At 33.5% G+C, this 22,048-nt stretch overlaps 1 protein-coding gene across 1 annotated transcript; it reads right to left on the reverse strand.

Annotated features, from left to right (window-relative positions):
• Positions 1 to 1,312: 1,312 nt before the first annotated feature.
• On the reverse strand, positions 1,313 to 12,767 carry LOC147389243 (COP9 signalosome complex subunit 5-like). The gene is made up of 6 exons (XM_086417625.1): positions 12,232 to 12,767; positions 11,208 to 11,489; positions 10,912 to 11,059; positions 10,625 to 10,704; positions 1,869 to 1,946; positions 1,313 to 1,784 (listed from the first exon to the last, which is right to left on the reverse strand). Exons 1-6 carry the CDS (start codon positions 12,655 to 12,657, stop codon positions 1,689 to 1,691), a joined length of 1,110 nt encoding a protein of 369 aa, XP_086273751.1. The 5' UTR covers positions 12,658 to 12,767; the 3' UTR covers positions 1,313 to 1,688.
• Between the last annotated feature and the right edge of the window lie 9,281 nt (positions 12,768 to 22,048).

The following is a 22,048-nucleotide window of genomic DNA, read 5'->3' on the forward strand; positions in this document are numbered from 1 at the left end:
TATCCGACCCAATCAACCAGAATCAAGTAATTTGACCAAATCAGATTCAGATATGGGTTAGTGAAATAAAAATGGTTCGGATATGATTTTAAGTAATAAGATCCGGGTAAAATTTTGGATTCAGATCCAGTCCGAATCCGACCCATTTTAAGCCCTAATTACAAGCTTTGACTTCAACCTTTTGGTAAAACTCACTAATTTACCAATCAACTTCCATCTCCCAAAGCCTATCTTGATATTAGGGTTTGATGGTTGAAAGTGATAAATTGTTTAGGTTGAAGAGCGGGGCTTAGAAGTTTAGGACAAAAGATTTTTAGGAAAAATCAAGGGATTTAAAGACTAGAGACAAGCCGTTACATTAGTATCTCAAAAATTGAAGTTAAGGGATGTCTCCCATTCAAAATATACGTTGGGTATCTCTAGTTTTCACCAAAACCTGGAAGGGTTCTTCAAAATTACCCAACCTTAAATAACTGGTGTGATTTAATTATTGGATAATTTGTAATAATTATACATATATATTTATTGATCGGTTGCAATGATTATATAAGTATTGGGACATAAAAAATATATACTTGAAAGTGACATGTGCATATGATCATGTATCAAAAGGGTTTATTTGTAATTTAAAATATGGATTAAAAGATTTTTGAAGATTATATAATTTTAAAAAAAAAATTATATATATATATATATATATATATATATTTCTGAAATTTTGAAAGGTTAGTAAAGTGCTGGATTGAAATTTTGTTTTTTTATTTTATCAAAATGACCTTGATTATATAAGAGTCGTGATTTTCTAACACACACACGCCCCTATACTTCCCTTGACATGGCATGGGCTAGAACCATAGATTTTTTTTTCCCTTGGGATACACAACTGAGGTCATTTATGACCGCTTAAAGTTTGGAGTTGAATCACTTCTACTCATGATTTTTAAACTCGGTATCGCATCTCGTCTCGCTCAGCTCCGATACTGAGTCGTCTCAGACAAGTTTTTCGATACGTTTGAGATGTCTCATGAGATAACTCAAAAAATTGCTCAATCAAAAAATGACTTTGTGAATTGGTCTCATTCAGCTCTGATACCGAGTTAACTCGGGTGATATGTCTCCGTCCCGGACGACTTTAAAAACCATGCTTCTACTCCACCTTCTCTCATTGTAATAGTAAGGAAAATGCTGAAATGACACAGTATTTACTGCGATTCTCACAAGAAAAATAACTATATAACTACTATAAATAAAAGAAAAACTATAACTATAATGGTGTGGCAACAGCATTAGCCCAAACCAAAGAAAAAAAAAATTTGAAAAAGAAAAATAACTATAACTATTATAAATAAAAGCAACTAAACAATGTAATACTTTAGCATCTTTCGCAACACATATACCCTTCTCTAACAATATGTAGCACTACTACAAACAGATCTCGAAGCAAGCACATGTAAACCAGATGAATGAAATAAGAAATCGTGCATAATCTTACTCCTGATTTAACTGGAACTGGAGAAAAAGAGCAACTAATTACAAATCTCACCACCATTCACTTTATGAGGAACCAAAATTTCCATTTAGTGCTTGTTGCATAAAAAACAGTTGTCAGGATGGGGCCAGCAGCTGTAAGCCTTTGGAGTTCAAAATGTAGTGTGTTTCATCCGAAGCTGCTAATATCAAGGCCAACCTCAGGTCTCAACCATGGGTTCAGGGCTGGATGTCTCAGTTGTCACATGGGACCTGTTGCACTGATGCACAGAGTTGAAAAGGGTGTCTTTGATAACCTGAGGAAAGAAAGACCAGTCAGTATAAGAATAGACAGATAGGTGTGTCAGCTTTGATGAACAAGAAATAAGAAGTTAAGTCACCTGCGACATTAGTCCATGGACCTGCTCGGCAGTTATTTTCGAGCTATCACGAGTGATCTTTGCAAGTTGAGAATCTTCCTGCACTTACAAAGAAATGATCATCACAATAAAGATTAATAGAAATTGGAAAGCAAAGGATACAGAGAAGACATCAATTACTAGAATCCACATCGTAGGAAACAGATTTGTCTTCAACTCCACCGTAACAACTGTCTTGGGTCTTGATGAAATTAATACAACAGTGCTGTTGATGGAATAAGGTGGGCTACGGAAACTAAAATGTTCAAAAAATACTAACTGGACACCACTGCCTGAAAAAACCCAACAACATAGCAGGGATTGGAGATTGCCAAAACAAGCTCCAGGGGGGAATTTACTGCTTCATTCTTATTAGAGCATAGCAAACGAATGGAATAAGAAAGCATTTTTAGAACTCTGTTTTCATAGTGGTTTAAGTTTAATTTAAACATCATTCATGTGTATTGGGCACTCATCAAAGTGTTTCAACTTGGCTGTGTCTTACTCAACTTCCTAATATTCATGGACACTGGATTTGTTCTACTTGATTCATTCAACACAATCAAGCACCCAAATCCCCTTCTGACCTGTCTTATATAAATGAGGGAATAGAAGATACAAAGGAGGAGAATAGCCGCGCCTAGGTCTTCCCAGAGAATTTAGGAAAAAAGAAACACAATTTTCAACACTCCCAAAATAAAAATTCTGCTCTTCCAAGTTTCTTAGGAACATTAGGTGTGCTGAGCTTCCCGCTAGATTTCAGTTTGTTGATTTGTTTTCTATTTCAAATAAAAATAATGGTATCAATTTAGGTTTGATGTGAGGGGGGATTTTGGTTCAGAAGTAATTCCAATAGTTGGGAGGTTAATTCCTTGGCTAACTTTACTAGTTGAATTACTTGTATCCCAATCTTTCCTAGTGAAAAGGCGTCCTTGTTTCCAAAAGTAACCATACCAGAGTGCTCTTAATCATATATTTTATCAACTATTCTTTCCTACATGTATGTATCTTTGACTTCTCTGCTTCCATCATTTCCCTCCAAGGTGTCTTTTTTCATTTGGACAACCACCTTGGATATACTATTAACTATTGATCATATTATGTCGCAGAGCATCAACATTATGGATTTTGGTTCCCTTTGTAAAATGTTAGTGGTAAATCCAGCAATCACTTTATTACCAATTGTGATTTTTTGCTCGAGTGGTACCTTCTAAATGTCTTTGGATTCTTTCCCGAGTCAGTATATTCTTCCTTCCAAAGTTGGCATACCACAAATGTCTAATTTAGAACGAATTATTTGGGGTGGTTCACTCTTGTTTGAAGTGTGCTGAGGCCTTTTGAAGGAATGGAATATAAGGATGTTTGATGGGAAGGAGCAGTTGATTCATGTTTTCGTCGTTAGTACTGTAGGTCTCACATTTTTTTTTCCCGAGTCCTTGAAGGAGTTTTGGGGTCTATTTGTTAAGGATTTTGTTCATGGGGGGGATCTTGTTATTGTTGAATAAGTTGATGTTTTTTTTTCCCTTCGCTTCTTTGCTTTGTAGTTTCCCTTGTGATCTCTAGGTAAGTCTCCTCAACTTCCTTCCACACCTTGTTTCTTCTGTTAATATAATCTTGCACTTGTCCAATGGGAGGGGAAAAAAGTGCACACCAAGTTAATGGTGAAATGATTAGCCTAGACCAATTCAACTTGTGATCCACTTTTGATGGGATTAAAATACTCAAAATGAGGTAATTTTGTGAGGAGGATATCACAAAAAAAGGTCATGGACTCACCTCCATGTGGACCCCATAGATTCAAGTTAAAAATCATTGGATGGGTTTAGTAAGAAGAATGTGCCACAAGGCAGGACATATCCATAAATGTAGGGCAGCTCGTGCGTTTGGATACATTGGGCATAATTGCTTATGAGGTAGAATCGAGAGTAATCTACCAGCTCACCTTCCCAGGGTGAGAGGGATGGAAAGAGTCCTAGATTTTATTCACTATCAGGATTCTCTTCCTTGACAGATCTATCTTAACACCATCAATCCAAACATTTTAATGCAAAGAAGCATGCATACAAATTTGAAGTCTCCTGACACCATTACTTTTTTAACCTTGTTTTAGTAAAACTTAATTTCATTTTATAACCAAAAAAAGGGATCAGTGGTGATGCCTGTAGTGCTTTGTCATTTGAATGCTCCTTGAGCTTTGAAATCTTGAATTGATCTTCTATGCGAACAATCTTCCCAAAAATAAAGCCTATTACCTTTGCATGCCCTGAATGCCACAATTTTCCTAAATTCAGTCATACGTTTTGCATGTCTACACTTCAGAACCAAATAAAATCCTCTACTGCCACTCTCCCAATCAAAGGAACTACTCTCGAGTTTAACCTCAATTGATGTTCCCCCACAAGCTATTTTCCTCAATGCCAAATCTCCACAACCACTTGCCAGGCAAAGCAATGTTCATGACCTTAAGGTTGTGGAATTATCTTCCGATCCACCAAGTGAAGCCCATGGTCATCCTTATCCTTCAATAAGATATCGTGAATGAGCTTGTCGATTTGCTTCTCAACAGCTTTAGGGATGAGAAATAGTGAGAGAAATGTATATGGGTATTAGAGAACGTTCTTTTGATTAGATGTTCTTTCCTCCCCTTGGATAAAAACTTGGACTTCCACACACCCAATATTTAGCCAACTCTCTCAGTGGCTGCAGCCATATGGACAGATTCTCAGGTGCAGCCTCTAGTAGCAAACCAAGGCAATTAGATGGGATTCGTCCCACCTTGCAAAGGATTGAATTAGACGCTTCAACCCCCATAGACCTTACTCTATGTTAGGATGGACACTTTCAAAAGTGGCACATGAGCCCCTCTTAGAAACTTAAGCAGACTTGATGAGTTGTTGGTAAACACAAGAACGTCATCAGAGAAATAAAGATGAGAAATACCACCAGGTGGTGGAGTGAAGGCTGAGGGACTTGGGTGTGCTCCCCAAGCTTGTGAGATCGAGTCTTCCCTGCCGATTATACCTAGTATGCTAATTTGTGGTGGATGGGTGTATCCGGTAGGATTAGTCCTACTTCCAAGGGGGTGGGGACACCATACATTATAAATAAATAAAACTAAAAAAAAAATAAAGATGGGAAACCAAGTCGACATTCTTTGACCACAACCCAGGTAAGATTAGTGTCATTCACCGACCTTGAGATTAGCCTCACCATGACCTTAACCACTATGCCAGAGAGGAAGGAGAAAGGGGGTCCAACCATGCCATAGGGCTCCACACCTCTTGAAAAATTCTGGTGAACTACCATTTACTTACTAGGATCAAGAAAGATGAACAGGACACATTTTGTAATCCAGTTAATCCACACATTCCAAATCCCATCCACCCATACATGTATTCTAGGAAATTCCAATTCATGTGGTCATAGATATTTTCCAATTTGATTTTTCACAATCCCTAATTTGCCTAACCGTATCCTAGAGTTTATGCACTCGTTCTCAATGAGAACGTCATCCAAGGTTTGCCTTTGAATTTTCGAAGGTTCTTCACAATCAATACAAGAGTTGATTCTTTCGATTCTTGACCTGTTATTCTATTGGTGCAAAATTTTCAAAGAGTTCAAGGGGTATTTTTTTGGTCCGGTGGGATAGTATTTGTAAATTTTATGTTGCTTAGTTTGTTGGTTAATTTCTTCGCTTTCTTTTTTGGGGTGGGTCACCTCAACCTCCCATTTCTTGTATTTCTTTCCTTTTCAATAAAACAAAAAAGATTTGCCTATTCTTTACAAAGGCATTTTGTTTCAGTGTAATAACTTATGGAATAATTGTTTTGATACTCGAGGTAAGCATTTTGACAATTTTATAAGAGCCTGTGAGGCTAATTGGTCTAAGCTCCAATATATCAACGCTACTTGGGGATCAATGCCACAACTGTGCTATTGGAATAATGATCAAGATAGACCTCATTTTGAAAGCCTTTAAGACCCTCATGGAATCATCTTTAGTGACTTCTTAACAAAATTTAAGGCAAGCCATCAAGAATTTGTCTAGACTTGGGGATTTGTCTTATCCATCCCTTTAAGCCTCTCCACCTTCCTCTTTGTCAAATGTTATTTCCAGCCATTTAGTATGATTAGGTGAAATCTTATCAAATAAAAACTCATCCAAAACAGGTCTTACTTTGTATTGTTCTAAGCATAAGTTCTTATAGAAATCAACCACCTTCCCTAGAAATCTTCTCCTTCCGACACATTCCCTCTAATAAACAAAGGAGAGAGGAGTTTGACATTCTATGGTCGTTGGTCGTATGGTAGAAAACAATTTTTGTAATGTTTTCCAATTCTTTTAACCACATTATTCTAGATTTTTGTCTCTGACTAATCTTCTCAAGGAGAACGAATTTTTGGAATTCCATCCTAAAATTCTTTTTTTTTTTTTTTCATTTTTAATTTCCCTTCAAACAACAAACCCTCAACCTCCTCCTTCAGCTCTAGGATTGCAATCTCATTCAATAGATCACTTTTCTCTACATCCACCCTCTCAAACACCAGTTTGTTCCAACATTTAGGATTTTCCTTAAGACTTCATTTTTCATTTTAACCTGAAGCCAATCCTTATATTTAAAAAACAAAAGAGAGAGAGAGAGAATTCCACAGATCCCTTAAACTCCAAGAAGTTGGGATGATTCAAGCACATATTTCGAGAAAAAATGGAAATGGATAGGACAAAGCTTTTCCATCCTCTAAGACTAAGGGAGAGTGCTCTTAAGCCAGTTTTGGGTTTGGAATCTAGAGAATAGTAGTGAAATGCTATTCACAAGAACTCATTATTACAAATCTGCCCAATGCACACTTAGTGGGGAACTACCAATATTATTGAACCAAACAAAAGAATCACCCCCAAGAAAGAAATCTAGTATAAAATACCGGTTTACAAGTTCCCCAAATAACTTCATGCGTATTGTCCCATGCAAATGCCTAGCAAAACAACTAATGACGTTAAAATTCACACCTAAATACCAAGGGCAGTTTAAAAAACGATTGTTGTTATCAAAATATCCCTAGAAATGATTCCTTTTCTTATAATTTGAAGGTTTGTAGATCCCCAAGTATACTCAAGAAAAGGCCCCCTTCCCCAAGCATTTACACAAAAGAGGGACCATGACTAAAGCTAAGATTGGAAGCACATACCACGCAATGTCTCTAATTCTACACAAATCCGAAATGATGTTCTCCGAATGATGACCAGTTTAGTTTCCAAGAGAGTGACAAAACTTGATTTTTCTCAAAAAAAAAATTTATAAATAAAGAAGATTTTATTTATCAAACAAGGAGGCCGAGGAGCCTCCAAATACAAGAAACAAAAACAAAAAGGGCGAAGAAAAGCATTACAACAAAAGCACACAAAACTAATTACTCCCCATATAAACCAACTCCCACTTAAAGAGAATATCCTCAAAAAAGACGCCTTTGAACGCGTGATACAACTTACACTTCCAATAAATAAAACCCATAATTGAAATAACGACATCTTAAATTGATCGTTCATTCCCTTCAAAAAGCATGCTATTCGTCTCCCTCCATATAACCCAACTAACCTGAAAAGGAGTGCCTCCAAGCTAGACCCATTATCCAAATCTCTTTCAAACCAAAAAACTAAAACGTGAGACTCCAAAACATCCAAATTGGATAAGGAAGATGAAATGAGGTTTTGGGAAAACTTCAAAGCTCCATTAACAAGTGACAAACATAGAGTATAGTGGGAATAACTAGACTAGAAATACTTGAGAGAATGATAGACCATGGGGTACCAATAAATAAAGAAATGAAAAAACCAATATAAACATAGATTACAAGATATGAGAATCCATACTTCTTAATCCAAATTCATGAGAAAAAAGAAGGGCAGATATCATATTACCAGGTTGAAACAATCCAATGAACATGATTTTGGATGTTTTGCAATGAGATAACATGTCCAATGTCATAGTGAAGATCTCATTGCAATTCTTCTTATAGAAACAACAATGAATTTGGAAGGCTTTGAATCTTGTCGGTATTATCCATTGATTGACTTGATGGTTGCTTATTTTCTTCACGAAAAAGGTCCTTCGAAGATTGCAAACACTTTGAGAAATAGGGAAGGTTGTACTAGTGAAGAAACACGTCTTCAAATGCAGTCAGAGCATATTGGATATTCGAATTCAATTTGGCCTGCACCAAAAACATCTTGTCAGTCTGAATTGCTAGCATTGTCAACTTGACCGAAGATCCTCTTTGGTCCATGGTACTTCCAATACCAAGTGACCTATGGGCCTATATGTTTCACGAGCATATTCACACCGTAGATAGAAAGTTTTTCACTTTAACAAATAGGGTTATTGGGAGCGGAGCTAGTCTATTGATAAAACCTCCCCTTTGGTTTTTTCTTGAAATTCCATGTTTATTGTTAACCTGAAGAAGTAAAGAGCGGAGCATTGAAATCATGTTGAGACCACTTGTATTACATGATTATCCCTACCTCAACCCAAAAAAGACTCATGAGTCCCTAATGCATGGAAATCTTTAATTGCCCCCTGCCAAGTGTCATCTTACGATATTGATTCCCTCACTTATCATTGCCTAAATCTCCTGCAGACCATGTTCAATTCCAAACTAAGCCCTATAGCCAAAACCTAAATTTAAATGCTTTCTCCATGAACCAAGAAAATTTTGTTGACCGCTTTATCATGATGTCTTGATTATAGTAACCATTTGTTCCATTTAATAGAGAAAGGACTTGATATGTTGAAAATTGAATCCATGTTATCCACGTTATCCACCTTATTTGGCAAAGCATCAAATGACCTCTAAGACGATTTTCTAAAGTGGTCTCCCTTGGGAGCTTCAATGGTTTTCCCTTAATTTTCCATCAATTAAGCCTCGAAAAACGATTATAGTTTGACAAAGACAATCCCTCAAAAAGAAGTTTGAAAAACTACCTGAAAGAGCTTCAATGGTTAACCCCCTTCGGGGTATTTGCCAAGATCGTTATTGATGTAGATAATTGCTAAGTCTAAAAGTTTCATGGCCTTTGTCTCGCAATCCACCTCCACAAGAACTCCAAGAACATCTATGCTAAGGACATTTAATAAGATCGTTGTGGATGTAGATAATAGCAAGTCTAAAAGTTTCATGGCCTTCGTCTAACTCCAAGAGTATATATTGTTTTTCCAATAAAAGTTGTGGGACCAAAGGAGGAGAGGAACGCCCCCACCATAATGTTATCCAAAACAGGACCAACAATCCACAATGAATCTATGGTTCCCAACTCCAATCACCAGTGTCGAAACTGGAATTTATTCTGGCAGATAAGTAGATATTGGATGCTATTTATGAAGGCAAAATCATATGGATTATCCATGAAAAACATGAGATGCTCAGGACAAACAAAGTGATGTGGAGATCAACAAGGCCAAAGTTGATATCCTTCAAGGCCCATTTGAGGTCTTCCAAAGGAAAAATGGTTTAGTTTGCAATAACAACAAAAGCATCCTTCCAAAGGTCTATGTTCTTCAAAGAAACCTGAATTTTGGAGCATGATCGAGTTAGGACACATAGGGATGAAAGCATTGGGCACTGGAGATAAGGTACAGTGGTTTGCTATGGCCTCAACACAAAGACCGTGGGACTAGCAAAATCTAAAGGTTCCAATAATGACTTTCGATAGTTCCATCCACCCGAACCCAATCGTACCGAACGAAGCAATGAAAATAGGATTTTCACCTTTAAGCGAGACCACCGTAATGCACAAAAGTATCCCGTCCTTGTTGCTTTTAATATACACTATATTACTCCATTTGAATTCTGACATGCTAATTCAAAGGGAATGTACGATCCCCTTATCGCTTCTTTCCTTTCCTACCAAATGACACAATCTTCCCTATCATACTTACTTTGTGACAGAGGAAAAAGTTATTGCTTCCACCACCATCACTTAATCCCATGCAATTGCTTAGCAAGTAATTTTGTCCTGTCTGCCACAACCTTACTTCATAAGAAAGTTTTATGTTAATTGTTATAATGGACTTCACTCTTGAGTCTTGACCAAGCTCCTATGTTACCAAATGTATAACGGAACTCACACTTCATATCCACTTGGATTGGCTAAAACAATGGTGTGAACTGTGAACCGAATATCAAATTCAACCAAAAACATTCTTATTTTGCCACCAAAAAGATTGATGGAATCAATTCATCTGTTGCATACCATGACCTCCGTCCTGAGACCATTCTCACTAAAAATCGTATTTGGTCTCATCCCTATGTGGGTATTCTCACAAGAAACCGTCTTTGGTCTCATCCCCATATGGGCCTCAAGCCCTCAAATGACCTATGAAAAACCATGAAAGATAATCCAAGGATTTCCTACGCATGCTCTCTTTGCCAAAGATTCACAATATTGTAGCACTTAAATAAGTATGACCATGTAAAATTTCTTTCTTTCTTTTTTGATAGGTAAAGACTATGTCAAATTTCTTTATCCATACAAAACTAATCCTACCTAAAACGTTTGAAATCTTCAATGCAAATAATAAATAAATAATCACGCATCTTTAGCAAGCGTCCAATCATTCAGACTAGTGGTTGAAGTTATAGGAAAAACCCGGACAACCAACCAAAGCAATATATGTATATATTCAGGGTACTGGCAAAACTATTCTAATGGGACAATGTTACAAATTAAACATATATAAATTGACCTCTTTCTTTCTTTGTGCGGGTAGAAGAAAAGACCCCAATCGTGAGTGAAGCTGATTCTCCGCTTGCTCCAGCTTTTCCGCTACATGATGTAAGGGAAATTATTTAATTTCAAAGAGATAGAACCAAGAAAAATGCTTCTATTGTTATCAAAATGACCAGCCAATGAGGTTCATTGAAACTAATAGTAATCAAATGACCAAGTAAAAACTATCTTGCCCCACTTACATGATAAAAAATAAAAAAAACACACCATTTCCATAGCAAGCAGAACTAAGGTAGGACTCACCAAGATCAGAAATCTGCCCCGCAACATAGTCCCTATTTCCCAATAATGGAGAAGAGGAAAGCGTGTTCACCCAATACTTGTTCCATAGTAAATCCAAGAGGTGGCAATCAAGAGAAGATTTGAAATATGTGATATCCAAAGGATAATACTGCAACAACAAGCATTCACAATGAACTACCATGGACTCTTATGATGAATTACAAAACAAATACTATAAATAAATACCATTGCAACTACTACGACTACAAAATCATTGATTCTTGAAAAGTAGGTACACCTAGGAATGTAAAATAGACCTGTTTACAATGCACGCCGAAGTCTTCAATCTTATTTAAAGGGATAGTCTGATACTCTGAAACAGGCTCATCCGGAGGCTTATACCCATCGGGGTAGGTCCTAAAAGCTCCAATGTCAACTTTCCCAGCTGAAACAGTCCTCGTTGGATCAATCACAACTGCCAGAAATGGTTCCTGAAATTGCTGGTTAAGCATCTGCGTCGTAACATCGATGCCTGAAAGCCAGCATCCGTAACCAGGATGCGAATGGTACCAACCAACCACATTCTCCAATCGCCCAGCCTACACCGAAATTCATGGAAATTCTGATTTGTAACTTATGATCAAATCACAAAACAAGAATAAAAAATAAATACGATAAGAAAATGATCTTATTCGAGGAAAATTCGAGATAGTCAACGTCCAAAATCCAAAAGGATTCAAATAATATTTCTCATTCAAAGTCAAAATACAAGAGATTTATGGTGCAATTATCTAACCAACAAATTCAAATTCAAACTAATTGGCATAGCAACAAAGTTTGCATTCGGTAATTATTTGGTGGAGTTTCAATTCGGATAAATTTGAGAAAGTTTCATTAAAAAAATGGGCAAAATTTCGGAGATCATACAATATATATGTTTGGGTTTCTTACCAAAACACAACATTTTCAACCTCTCTAAATATCCTATTTTCTTCTTGATGTTCGAATGTTGAAAAAAATAAAATTTTGAAGGTTAAGGATAAAAATGTTACCATATTCCACAATTAATTAAGGAATTGTCGTTTAATTCGTAAATTCACCAATTTAATCGGCTAAACCCTAATTCCAAGAATCAGAATCCAATCACTTATCCCAGGATTTAGGGTTACGGTTTTGTAATTTGATACCTGCTTATTTCTCATTGATTCTCAATACCAAAAGACATATTTATATATAGTGCACTTATCTAACCAACTAACCCTAAATCCTAATTAAATTCAAAACGAAACGAATCCAATCCCTTGTATCAGTAATTAGGGTTAGGGTTTTGTAACTTGATACCTGTTTGTTAGTCTGGGAATAATCGACCATGTACTCATAAGCATCAGCTTGAGCATTAACCCTAGTTTCGGTTCCTTCGACTGGCAGGGCAAAAGCGTCCATCACAATAATGGCATCACCATCGATCTTCCCCTGCATCAACCCCATGACTTCGATGTTTCCACCAGATCTAGCGTGGACGACCATCTTTAACAGGGCGAGAGCTGAAACCTTGACACGTTTGAAGTAGTGAGGATCGCTAGCCCATGGTTTCTCCTTCTGAAACTTCGTCTGGGCTGATTCATCGTAGAAGTAAATGGCGTCCGAATCTACAGAAGAAGAAGAAGAAGATGGGGGAGGAGGAGAATCCATCTTTACTATGTTGTTCTCAAGCTCCCATGTCTGCTGCGCCATTGCAGCTGATGCTGCGACTGCGAGAGACTCCATTGTTAGGGTTTTTTTTGTAGAGAACTGAGCAAAGGAACCCTTCGAAGAGCTCTCTTTGTGTTCAGAGTTCAGTTTCCTGGACTTTTCTTATCGAGTTTGATGTGAGAGCTTCTCCATCTAATAATTATACGGATCCTTAAGAAACTGACATTTGGAGGTTAGGCAAAAATTGGTGGGTGTTTGATAACGCTTTTAAAAGCTCTTTTAATCGCGTTTGAGTTGTAAATTTACGTTTTCATCCGTAATCACCGTTTAATTAAAAAAGCTACGCTAAAAAATTGTATTTTTAAATGCAAATATGAGAAGTTGTGTAGAGTCACTTTTTTTATTTGCTTTTGCGGGGAAAGCAAACACTGAAAAACGGTTCACTTATAAAGATGGATATGCCCTTGATCATTTTCTTCTCTTTTTTTCCTCTGTCGACATAACACACCTCTCTTTCTCTCTCTCTCTCTCTCTCTCTCTCTCTCTCTCTCTCTCTCTCTCTCTCTCGCTCGCACAGATCTCTCTCTTCTTCTTTTAGCTGTCAACAGAACCTTGCACAGCTCTCTCTCTTCTTTTCGACACATCCTTTCTCTTCTTCTTGACAGCACCTCACCAACACACAATTGTTCTCAACAGAGTCTCACATAGCACGCTCAACTGTTTTTTACTCTTTTGTTCTCGACAGAAGGTCATATAGCCCGAATCCCGAGACAACCCACCTTCGACAGCAGCTGATCTCGACACTAGTTTTTCATACGACGATCATTCAGGTATCATCTCTCTCCTTAACCTGAGCCAAATAAACCCTTGATTTGTATGTAAAAAAATGATTGATTTTCATCTTCAAAATTAATAATTTTTGTTGAGATTTGTTATAAATTTTTAATTTTTTTCATCTTCAAATCAAAGGTTTTGATTGACTGATAATCAAATGTTATCGGGTATTCGATAATTTAATTTATAATTTTATAATTTTTTTATAAATCAAATCGAATGTTATCATGTATTCGATAATTTAATTTATAATTTTATATATATAAAATTTTATAACATTAGATTAGGATAATCTAATCGAATAACCGATATTTTGATGTAGTTTGTAACATCCATTGAATTTCAAATTCGAATTGGAACAAATAAAATAGAAATCCTAATGTAGCTTGAATCAAATCGAATATTATCGGATATTCGATAATCTTATCAAATACCCGATATTTTGATGTAGTTTGTAACATTCATTGGATTTCAAATTCGAATTAAGAAAAATAAAATCGAAATCCTAATATAGCTTTGTTTATTATGATTTATTTGTCATTAATTTTAATGTAGTTTGTAACTTTTGTATGCATTTGAAGATTATCTATTTGGTTTTGTTACTAACTTGATTAAATTGATGAAAACATGTGAAATTTAGTGGTTATTTATTTGGCTTAATCTAAGAAAATATATGAAATTTGATAGATTATTGAAGTTTAATTGATAAATTTGAAATGTAGTGTATTATTTGGTTGGATTGATGAAAATACATGATATTCGGTGGTTAATTTCCTTAAATGTAATTGATTCTTAAATAGGATCTAATGGATTTTTAGAGTCATTATTTTTCATTGTCAAATGAATGAGAATAATTCAAAAGGTGTAAAAGCATATTGAACACCAAATAACATGAAGTTTGAGTCGAGATATACCATGAATTAATTAAAAATGGGAAGAGATCACATAAAATGATTGACAATATCAGATATGAAATGTTGATGAAGGAGTTTAAAAAAAATAACTAATGTTTATTATGATAGAGGGCAAATGAAATATAAGTGGGATAAAAAAGGTATTTGGGAATGTTAGAACAAGATTTGCACGAATACCAACGTCTCTTATGATATTAAGATCGACATATTAGATGCAAGTGAGGAGTAGTAAGATGAGTAGTTAAAGGTATATTTTTTGTTAATTTTTCTTTTATTTATTTAAAAAAAATTATTTTTTATATATAATTTAGGGTTTTTATTTTTTAAATCATCATCCAAAAGATACAATATTTCGAACGAAGCCTCTGAAGTTTGCGAAGTAATTGGATTTCATCTTTTGAAGCACATATGCTATTGGTAGCTGGATGTGGTTGCTTACATTTGGTACAATACCATATACCTCACAAGCCTAGGAAGAGAACTTTAATGTTGATGATCTAGATAATGTCATGGAGACCCAACTCCTAGAGTCTCAACGCCTCTAAACCTAACTCTTGATGATACCGACGAGTTTGAGGATAATGTTATCCTTACTATACCCCTACCCACATATCATATTCAACGTAAATGTGGCAATACTCTACAGTATCAAGGTCGTAGATAGAAGATGACTACTACTATGAGAATTGGTTAAACACTGGATAAGCTCGTAGATGTAATTCACAGTCAGACATATGTTTCTAACAACCTCGTTCATATTAAGAAAATCAGTATTCAAGAGTTCATCGACCTCTTAAACCAACTAACAAATGTAACCCTAAACGGTGATCTTTATCATTTTATGTTGAAGATGTTTATGAAGAGCAAACAATTCATATAAAATTTTTGTGGGTTACGATTATCAGCTATTTATCTTGGGTGGTCAGAGGACGAGATGACTAATTTTCTTATTAGAAGAGATTTTTAGACATTTTTTCATGTTATTTTTATATTTATGTTGTTTTTATGATGCACCTATATGGTGCAATATACTTTGATTACTTTATTTACTTTTTGCACTAATATAATGCAATATACTCTATTAGATAGATATGTTATTTTCTATTGGATGAATATTTGATTTTCTGTTAGATGGATACTATAATTAATATTATGGATAATAATTTTTGTTGTATGTGATGGATATCATTTAATTGTGTCTTTCTATATTGTGTATTGTAAGTTGGATGTATATACCACTAATATGGAATTATAAACAAGTCATATAGATTTAGATGTTGATACCACAAATATTATTAATTTAGATGATAATATGATTGATACCATCAATTCAAATGGTGTTACCATTAATACTATTGAGTTAAGTATTTTAAATATAATTACGACAATAGTCGTTCTAGGTTCATTATTTTATTGCAAGAATTTCTTAGGTAGGGAGCCACATAGTAATAGTCAGTACGGGGAGATTGACTTTGCGTGAAAAATACTAAATGATAATTATACGACATGTCATACACTATTTAGAATGGAACAACACGTATTTCTGAATCTGTGTATCATTTTGGAAGAACGATGTCTATTAAAGATGGAACGATATATTATTATTAAAAAATAAATATCGATGTTCTTATTGATAATAAGACATAAGTAAGGATAAAGAATAATAGTAAATCGTTTCGATCACTCACTTCAAAAGGTTAGCAAATATTTCAACATAGTTCTTTTGACTATTATGAACTTGTTAATGTCTTTAATTGTATCTCCCAACTTCAATGAAGTTTCTTTGCATATCCATAACAATCTTCATTTTTTACCTTATTTTAAGGTAATTTTTTATGTATATATATATTTTAAAAATATTTGTTTAATTAATGTTTATAGATTAATATATTTTAAAAATATTTATGGTTGTATTGAAGTGATAGATGGGGCGCATGTCAGTGCATTTGTATCAATCTAAGAACAAGTGCGATGTCGAGGACATAAGGGACTCACAAAATATAATGGCAACTTGTTCATTTGACATATTGTTTACTCATAATAATTGGTCGGGAAAGATCGGCTAATGATTCACGTGTCTTCCTTCATACATTAAATACTCATAATTTAAAATTTTCATATTCTCCATTATGTCTGCATGTAAAAGTTTGTCAATTATATATGTTTATATTCAATCCTAGAAATTTATTTTTTTAGATAATAGGTAAATATTATCTGATAGATGTTGGGTACCCATTCATGATGGTTGTCTTACACCTTATCGAGGTATTCGATACCATCTACAAAACTATAAGAGACCATAAGCAAATGATTGAAAAGAACTATTCAATCATTCATATTCTTCACTTCGAAATGTAAGCAAACGAATATTTGAGGTTTTAAAGGCAAAATGACAAATAGTGAAGTTGATGCATTTATATAATTTGAACAAATAACGAAATATTATTATTGCTTGCGTAACATTGTACAATTTTATCAGAAAATATGTCATTGTCGATGAAAATTTTACTCGATTAATAAAATAATAATCAATGAAAGAAAAAGAAGATGACATCATTGATTAAGAGTATTTAGTTCCCCCTTCAGTAGATCGTCAAAGTCAACAAACAATGAAAATACATAATGATTAAATAGTCGATGTCATTTTTACTGGTAATTATTGATACATTTTTATATTATATTTTTTACTTTGTATTATAAGTGTAAATACTATTATTCGATGTTGAGACATAGATTATATTATTTTTAAGTATATTTTCAAAATTCTATACATATTTATTTATATTTTTATGTATGATGAATAGCATTGATGGTAAATTATATGTATTTACCATTTTGTTCGAGAGATAACATTAGTTACAACTAAATCAAAAGAAAATAATGTGAGGATGTTTTATAGATGTTCATTTTCATAGGTAATATATCATTGATATTAATGTTGGATGTCTAATTATATAATTAAATTGATATTAATTAATGTGTTATTTTACTTTATAGAAACATGCATGATCTTTTGTGTGAGTAGATGAAGTTGACATTATCAATGATAATGTTACTCAAGATAAAGTAACGGTAACAAATAAGAAGAATGAAAAATATATATTATATGTATTTGTTGGATGTATATTTTTTATATTTGTATTTATTTCAGTTTTACTTATTATATTAGCTATGATTATTATGTTTAAATAATGGGAGAATATAAATAAGATGTTATGTGGATGTGTTATGTATATATATGATGTAATGTGGATGTTAGATTGTGTATTATGCAGGTATTTTCTTTATTAGAAAAATTTTATATGTTCAGTTTTAGGAAGAGATGCTGTCGAAATTTTTATAGAATTATAAATTTTTTATAATTTTGTATAAAATTTAAAAAAATTTAAATTTAAATAATTATTTTTATAATTTTATAATATAATTTATTATATTTATATATTTAATGTAATTATATATTTATAAAGGTATTTTGGTCATTTTTTGTTCATGTTGATTTGCATTATCAACATTAATTATGCAAGTATTTTCTTTATCAGGAAAATTTTGTATGTCCATTTTTAAAGGAGATGTTACGGAAATTTCTATAGAATTATACATTTTTTATAATTTTTTAAATAATTTTTTAATATAAATTTATTATATTTTATATATTTAATGTAATTATATATTTATAAGGGTATTCTGATAATTTTTTGTGAATTATGGGTACATTATCAACATTAAAGGTATTTTGGCCATTTTACCCTAATATAGTAGAATCCAACAGTTGTATCAAATAATAATTACCAGATTCTGGTAAACATCACAACACTTTTACAAGACTCTATCAAACAAGTTTTTTGAGTTCCAATTTTTTACAGTTGTTTTTGACAGCAGAATTTGACAATAAATTTTGACAATTATATCAAACGAGGCCTTGATGTTCAGCAAGATATTGAAAACTTGATGTCGTCTCTTTCAAAAGAAAATTTTATTTAATTGATTAAAATTAATTATGAAAAATGATCAAATCCAATTAATAGAAATCACTCATCTAATTATTTGTTTGAGTACTTTTTCACATGAGAAACATCGCAATTTATGTGCAAATCCCAATTTCTATTCATTGTATTGCTATCAAACACATTATTTGTCATCTTAAAGCATTCATTAATCATCTCTCCTTGTTAATTGTGATAGGATTTGTAATGTAGATATGAGGCAATTTCTTGTTCTTTTTCTCTTTGACAGCTTGTTTGTCTTTTGTTAGGTTTGTTTATTTCTTTTGATTGGTCTGCTAGACCTCAATTTCTTTAAATGAATTTATTTTTACTTATCAAAGAAAAAATCATCTCACAGAGTGTCAAGCAGCATACAACCATGGCATACTGTAGCAGCAACCAACCGTGGCTTGGGGTGCACTTATATAAGATATTTTCATGCTATATTAGTGGAAGGATATTTCGTTATCTTTTTAGGTATTTTTATATCAAGGGCCCGCTCAAATTTGGGTGTCTACAATATTCATACCCCTTCAATTATGACTAAGGATTCAATATGGTGTCTCGCTCCTACTATGATTTTAAATTTATTTGATATTGTGATGACTAATTCGGATGAGACAAATGGACAAGTCAAACGTATCGGATGAGATTTAAAATCATGGTTCATTTGTCTCATTGTTGAATGAGACGACTCAAAAATATTGAAAAACTTGTCTGAAATGACTCGATCTCATTCATGAATGAGTCGTCAAAACAAGTTTGAAAATCATAGTTCCTAGGAACGATGTTCAATTGGAGTTTAAATCACCTTGGGCTCCTAACCAAGCCATGCGTGCAACCCAATGCATATGTTATCCAATTCAAACGGGACATCGTACTGGATCGTGACTCATTATGACTCAAGAACCAATGTGATGTCCCGTTCTTATTTTATAGGAACAATGTCTATGTGGCACAATTTAGTTAGAATTTAAATCACCTTGGGCTTATAATCAAGTCATGCACATAATCTAATGTGTATATTTTCTGATCCAAATAGGACATACCATACAGGATCTCGACTCTTTAATTATATGGTATGACAACATCAACTTTATGGGTTTCAGTACTAATCATATATGTACCATACATGCATTAAAGACGTGAAGAAATCAATGTTTATTATATTCCCTTTCATGATCAAGTCGAGGATGTGTTCACTAAAGGCCTAATGGCTCAAAGGTTTCAAAGTTGACACCAGCTAACAGTCATTGAGGTCACGTCCCCGTCTAGCTTATAGGCCAATAATGGTGCAACTAAGGTTGTCAATAGAAGGGTTGGGGATAGACTCAGTTGAGTCCTAATGTGACCTTAAAAAGACGGGTTGCCACTAATCAAATTCTAAAAATTATTATCTAGCTTAATTTGGCCAATCCATATAGGCTTGAGTCATAGAATCACTGATTTCTTTTCCTAAATTTGTTTATCTTAAAAGTAGGTTATTGTTGTTCAAGTAAGTTCCCTAAAGTTTTTGCTTACTAGAAACTACTTTCGAAGAATTTACTATGAGACATAATTTTTCACGACTCTACATTAAGGTAATGTTATATTTCTTTACCAGAGCATTATGTTCACAATAAGATTTTTTTCTCACTTTTGTGAAAAATAAATAATAGAAAGCAATTTCACATTTATTTAAATATAATTTAATAATCCTTTGTGGATCGGGTTTAAGAGCTAATAATACAGCAAACATGTTTTATCCTATATGGGCCAGAAGTTTCAGAATGGACTAATATTTGGGATGATTTCTACGGTGAGTAAATCGTCCTCACAAAAAAATCAGCCCCCGTCTAAAACTTCTAGCCCTAGTTTACAAGTTGAAGAATCATGGATCATCAATTTTTACTGTTAATTTGTAAAGCTTTTTTGACGAGGTTAGAAGTTTTTGAATGGACTGATTTTTTGTAAGGATGAGGTTGGGATATCATCCTCATAAAAAACTAGTCCATTCCAAAAGTTCTACATTAATGGCTCTTGAACTTGACCCATCTTCTATTTAATATATTATTGCAAACTGGGTTGGGTTGGGTCAAGTTCTATTAAGCATTAGTCTGACCTGAAGTTTATCGACTTGTTAATTATGAATTCATCTATAATTGATAGACTCAAAATCAAGGCCTTAGCTCTTATTATTTCTGGGGGCTAAGCTATGCTTGGTTAGTGGGTTTTCGGACCTCTCAAAAGTCTAGTTAGCTTGCACAATAGTCCAATCAACACTCACATAAGATTCCCTTAAATGTTGCAAAAGTAGAAGGACCATGCAAGACGCAGGTCCTAATTTGGGCAACGTTTGTCCACATAACACTTCAAACCCCTAGATTTGATGGTCTAGATTATGTTTATAATAAATTTTTTTTTTAAATCAGATTTTTTTTCTTTATTTTTGACTTCATATAAGACTTTGAAAATGGGCAACCACTCGGTTTTCTTATTGAAGACCGTATTGGTTCTGACACAATACGTCATAATTTTTCTATCTTAATGTAACACTAATAAGGAGAAATTTGTCGATTAACTTTAAAAGTCAAATAATTTCTTGAATTGGTATCAAAACCTTAATCAGTTCCGATTTGTATTCAGATTCATGACTCAATACTCTAGAATAAGCCTAACTTGTAGGGACATGCAGAGTAGTTAATTTATTAGTTTGGTTTACTTTGACATCTATACAATTTAAGTATGCAAGTTATTGAATTATATGAAAGCTAAGTTAATGACTCACCACCTTCAAACAACAAACCAAGACCTTTTGGAAAAAAAATGAGTCTAATCATGAATAGCGTCATCAGAAAAGACAACATACATACTACTATAATATTATATATTTATAATAATTATATAGATAGAAGGAAATCTAGATTTCTCAAAATAATATATTATATCTTAGTTATTTGAATCACTTAACCCAATGATAAAATTCGACAAACTCAAATGTTTTTTATTTTTTTATTTTTTTATGACAGGATTTTTAGACCCATAGGCCCGACTAGTAGGAGGTAAGGCAACTGGTCTCTTAGAGCACCGTATCTCGTCCAAATCCCCCTGGTACACCACGTACATGCAATACCCCATAAATCATATACACCAGGAAAATAAGGAAAAATTCATATGGGTGATCAACGAGGGGGCTTGAACTCAAAAGCTCTTCCTTTTTAAAATGGTGCTTTGACCACTACGTCCAACACTCGTTGGTTAGCAAATTGAACTGATTAGATTCATAAATTGATTAATACATGATTTGTTGTAACGAATATGTACTACAAAAATTAATTTAAATTTTGTGTAATTATTTTAAAATTTTAATATAATTTATATCATATTTTATAATTTTATATATCATATGGATTTATTTGTAATTTAAAATACTAAGGTGATTTTGTAAATAACATGATAAAAATGATATTTATATAATTTAGAAAGTTAAAACTAACTAATGTAATTCTAAAAATCGTGAGATTGTGGATTTTTTAAACTTTGATAGAAATTTCCTTTATAATAATAAAGTCAAAAGCACATATGGGGTATTTGGAGTATAAATGCACTTGTACAAATACGCATATATTACAAAAATAAGGATTTACGTATGATTTACATTTTATGTAATTATTTAAAAAAATTAAATAGAGAATCTAATTTATACCCTATTTTATCATTCAATACATTCTTAGAGTCTTGTTGTAATTAAAATAT

Source organism: Akebia trifoliata, chromosome 12 (genome assembly GCF_017979445.1).
Source record: "Akebia trifoliata isolate Shusen 1 chromosome 12, ASM1797944v1, whole genome shotgun sequence".
Classification (NCBI taxonomy): domain Eukaryota; kingdom Viridiplantae; phylum Streptophyta; class Magnoliopsida; order Ranunculales; family Lardizabalaceae; genus Akebia; species Akebia trifoliata.

Excerpts from the sequence above, each read along its gene's own strand:
- LOC147389243 (XM_086417625.1), bottom strand. The coding sequence starts at position 12,657 with ATGGAGTCTCTCGCAGTCGCAGCATCAGCTGCAATGGCGCAGCAGACA. Across the intron at positions 10,705-10,911 it reads GGGGCAGATTTCTGATCTTG|CGGAAAAGCTGGAGCAAGCG; the intron begins GTGAGTCCTACC and ends TACATCATGTAG. Across the intron at positions 1,947-10,624 it reads CCGCACAAAGAAAGAAAGAG|GAAGATTCTCAACTTGCAAA; the intron begins GTCAATTTATAT and ends TTGTAAGTGCAG.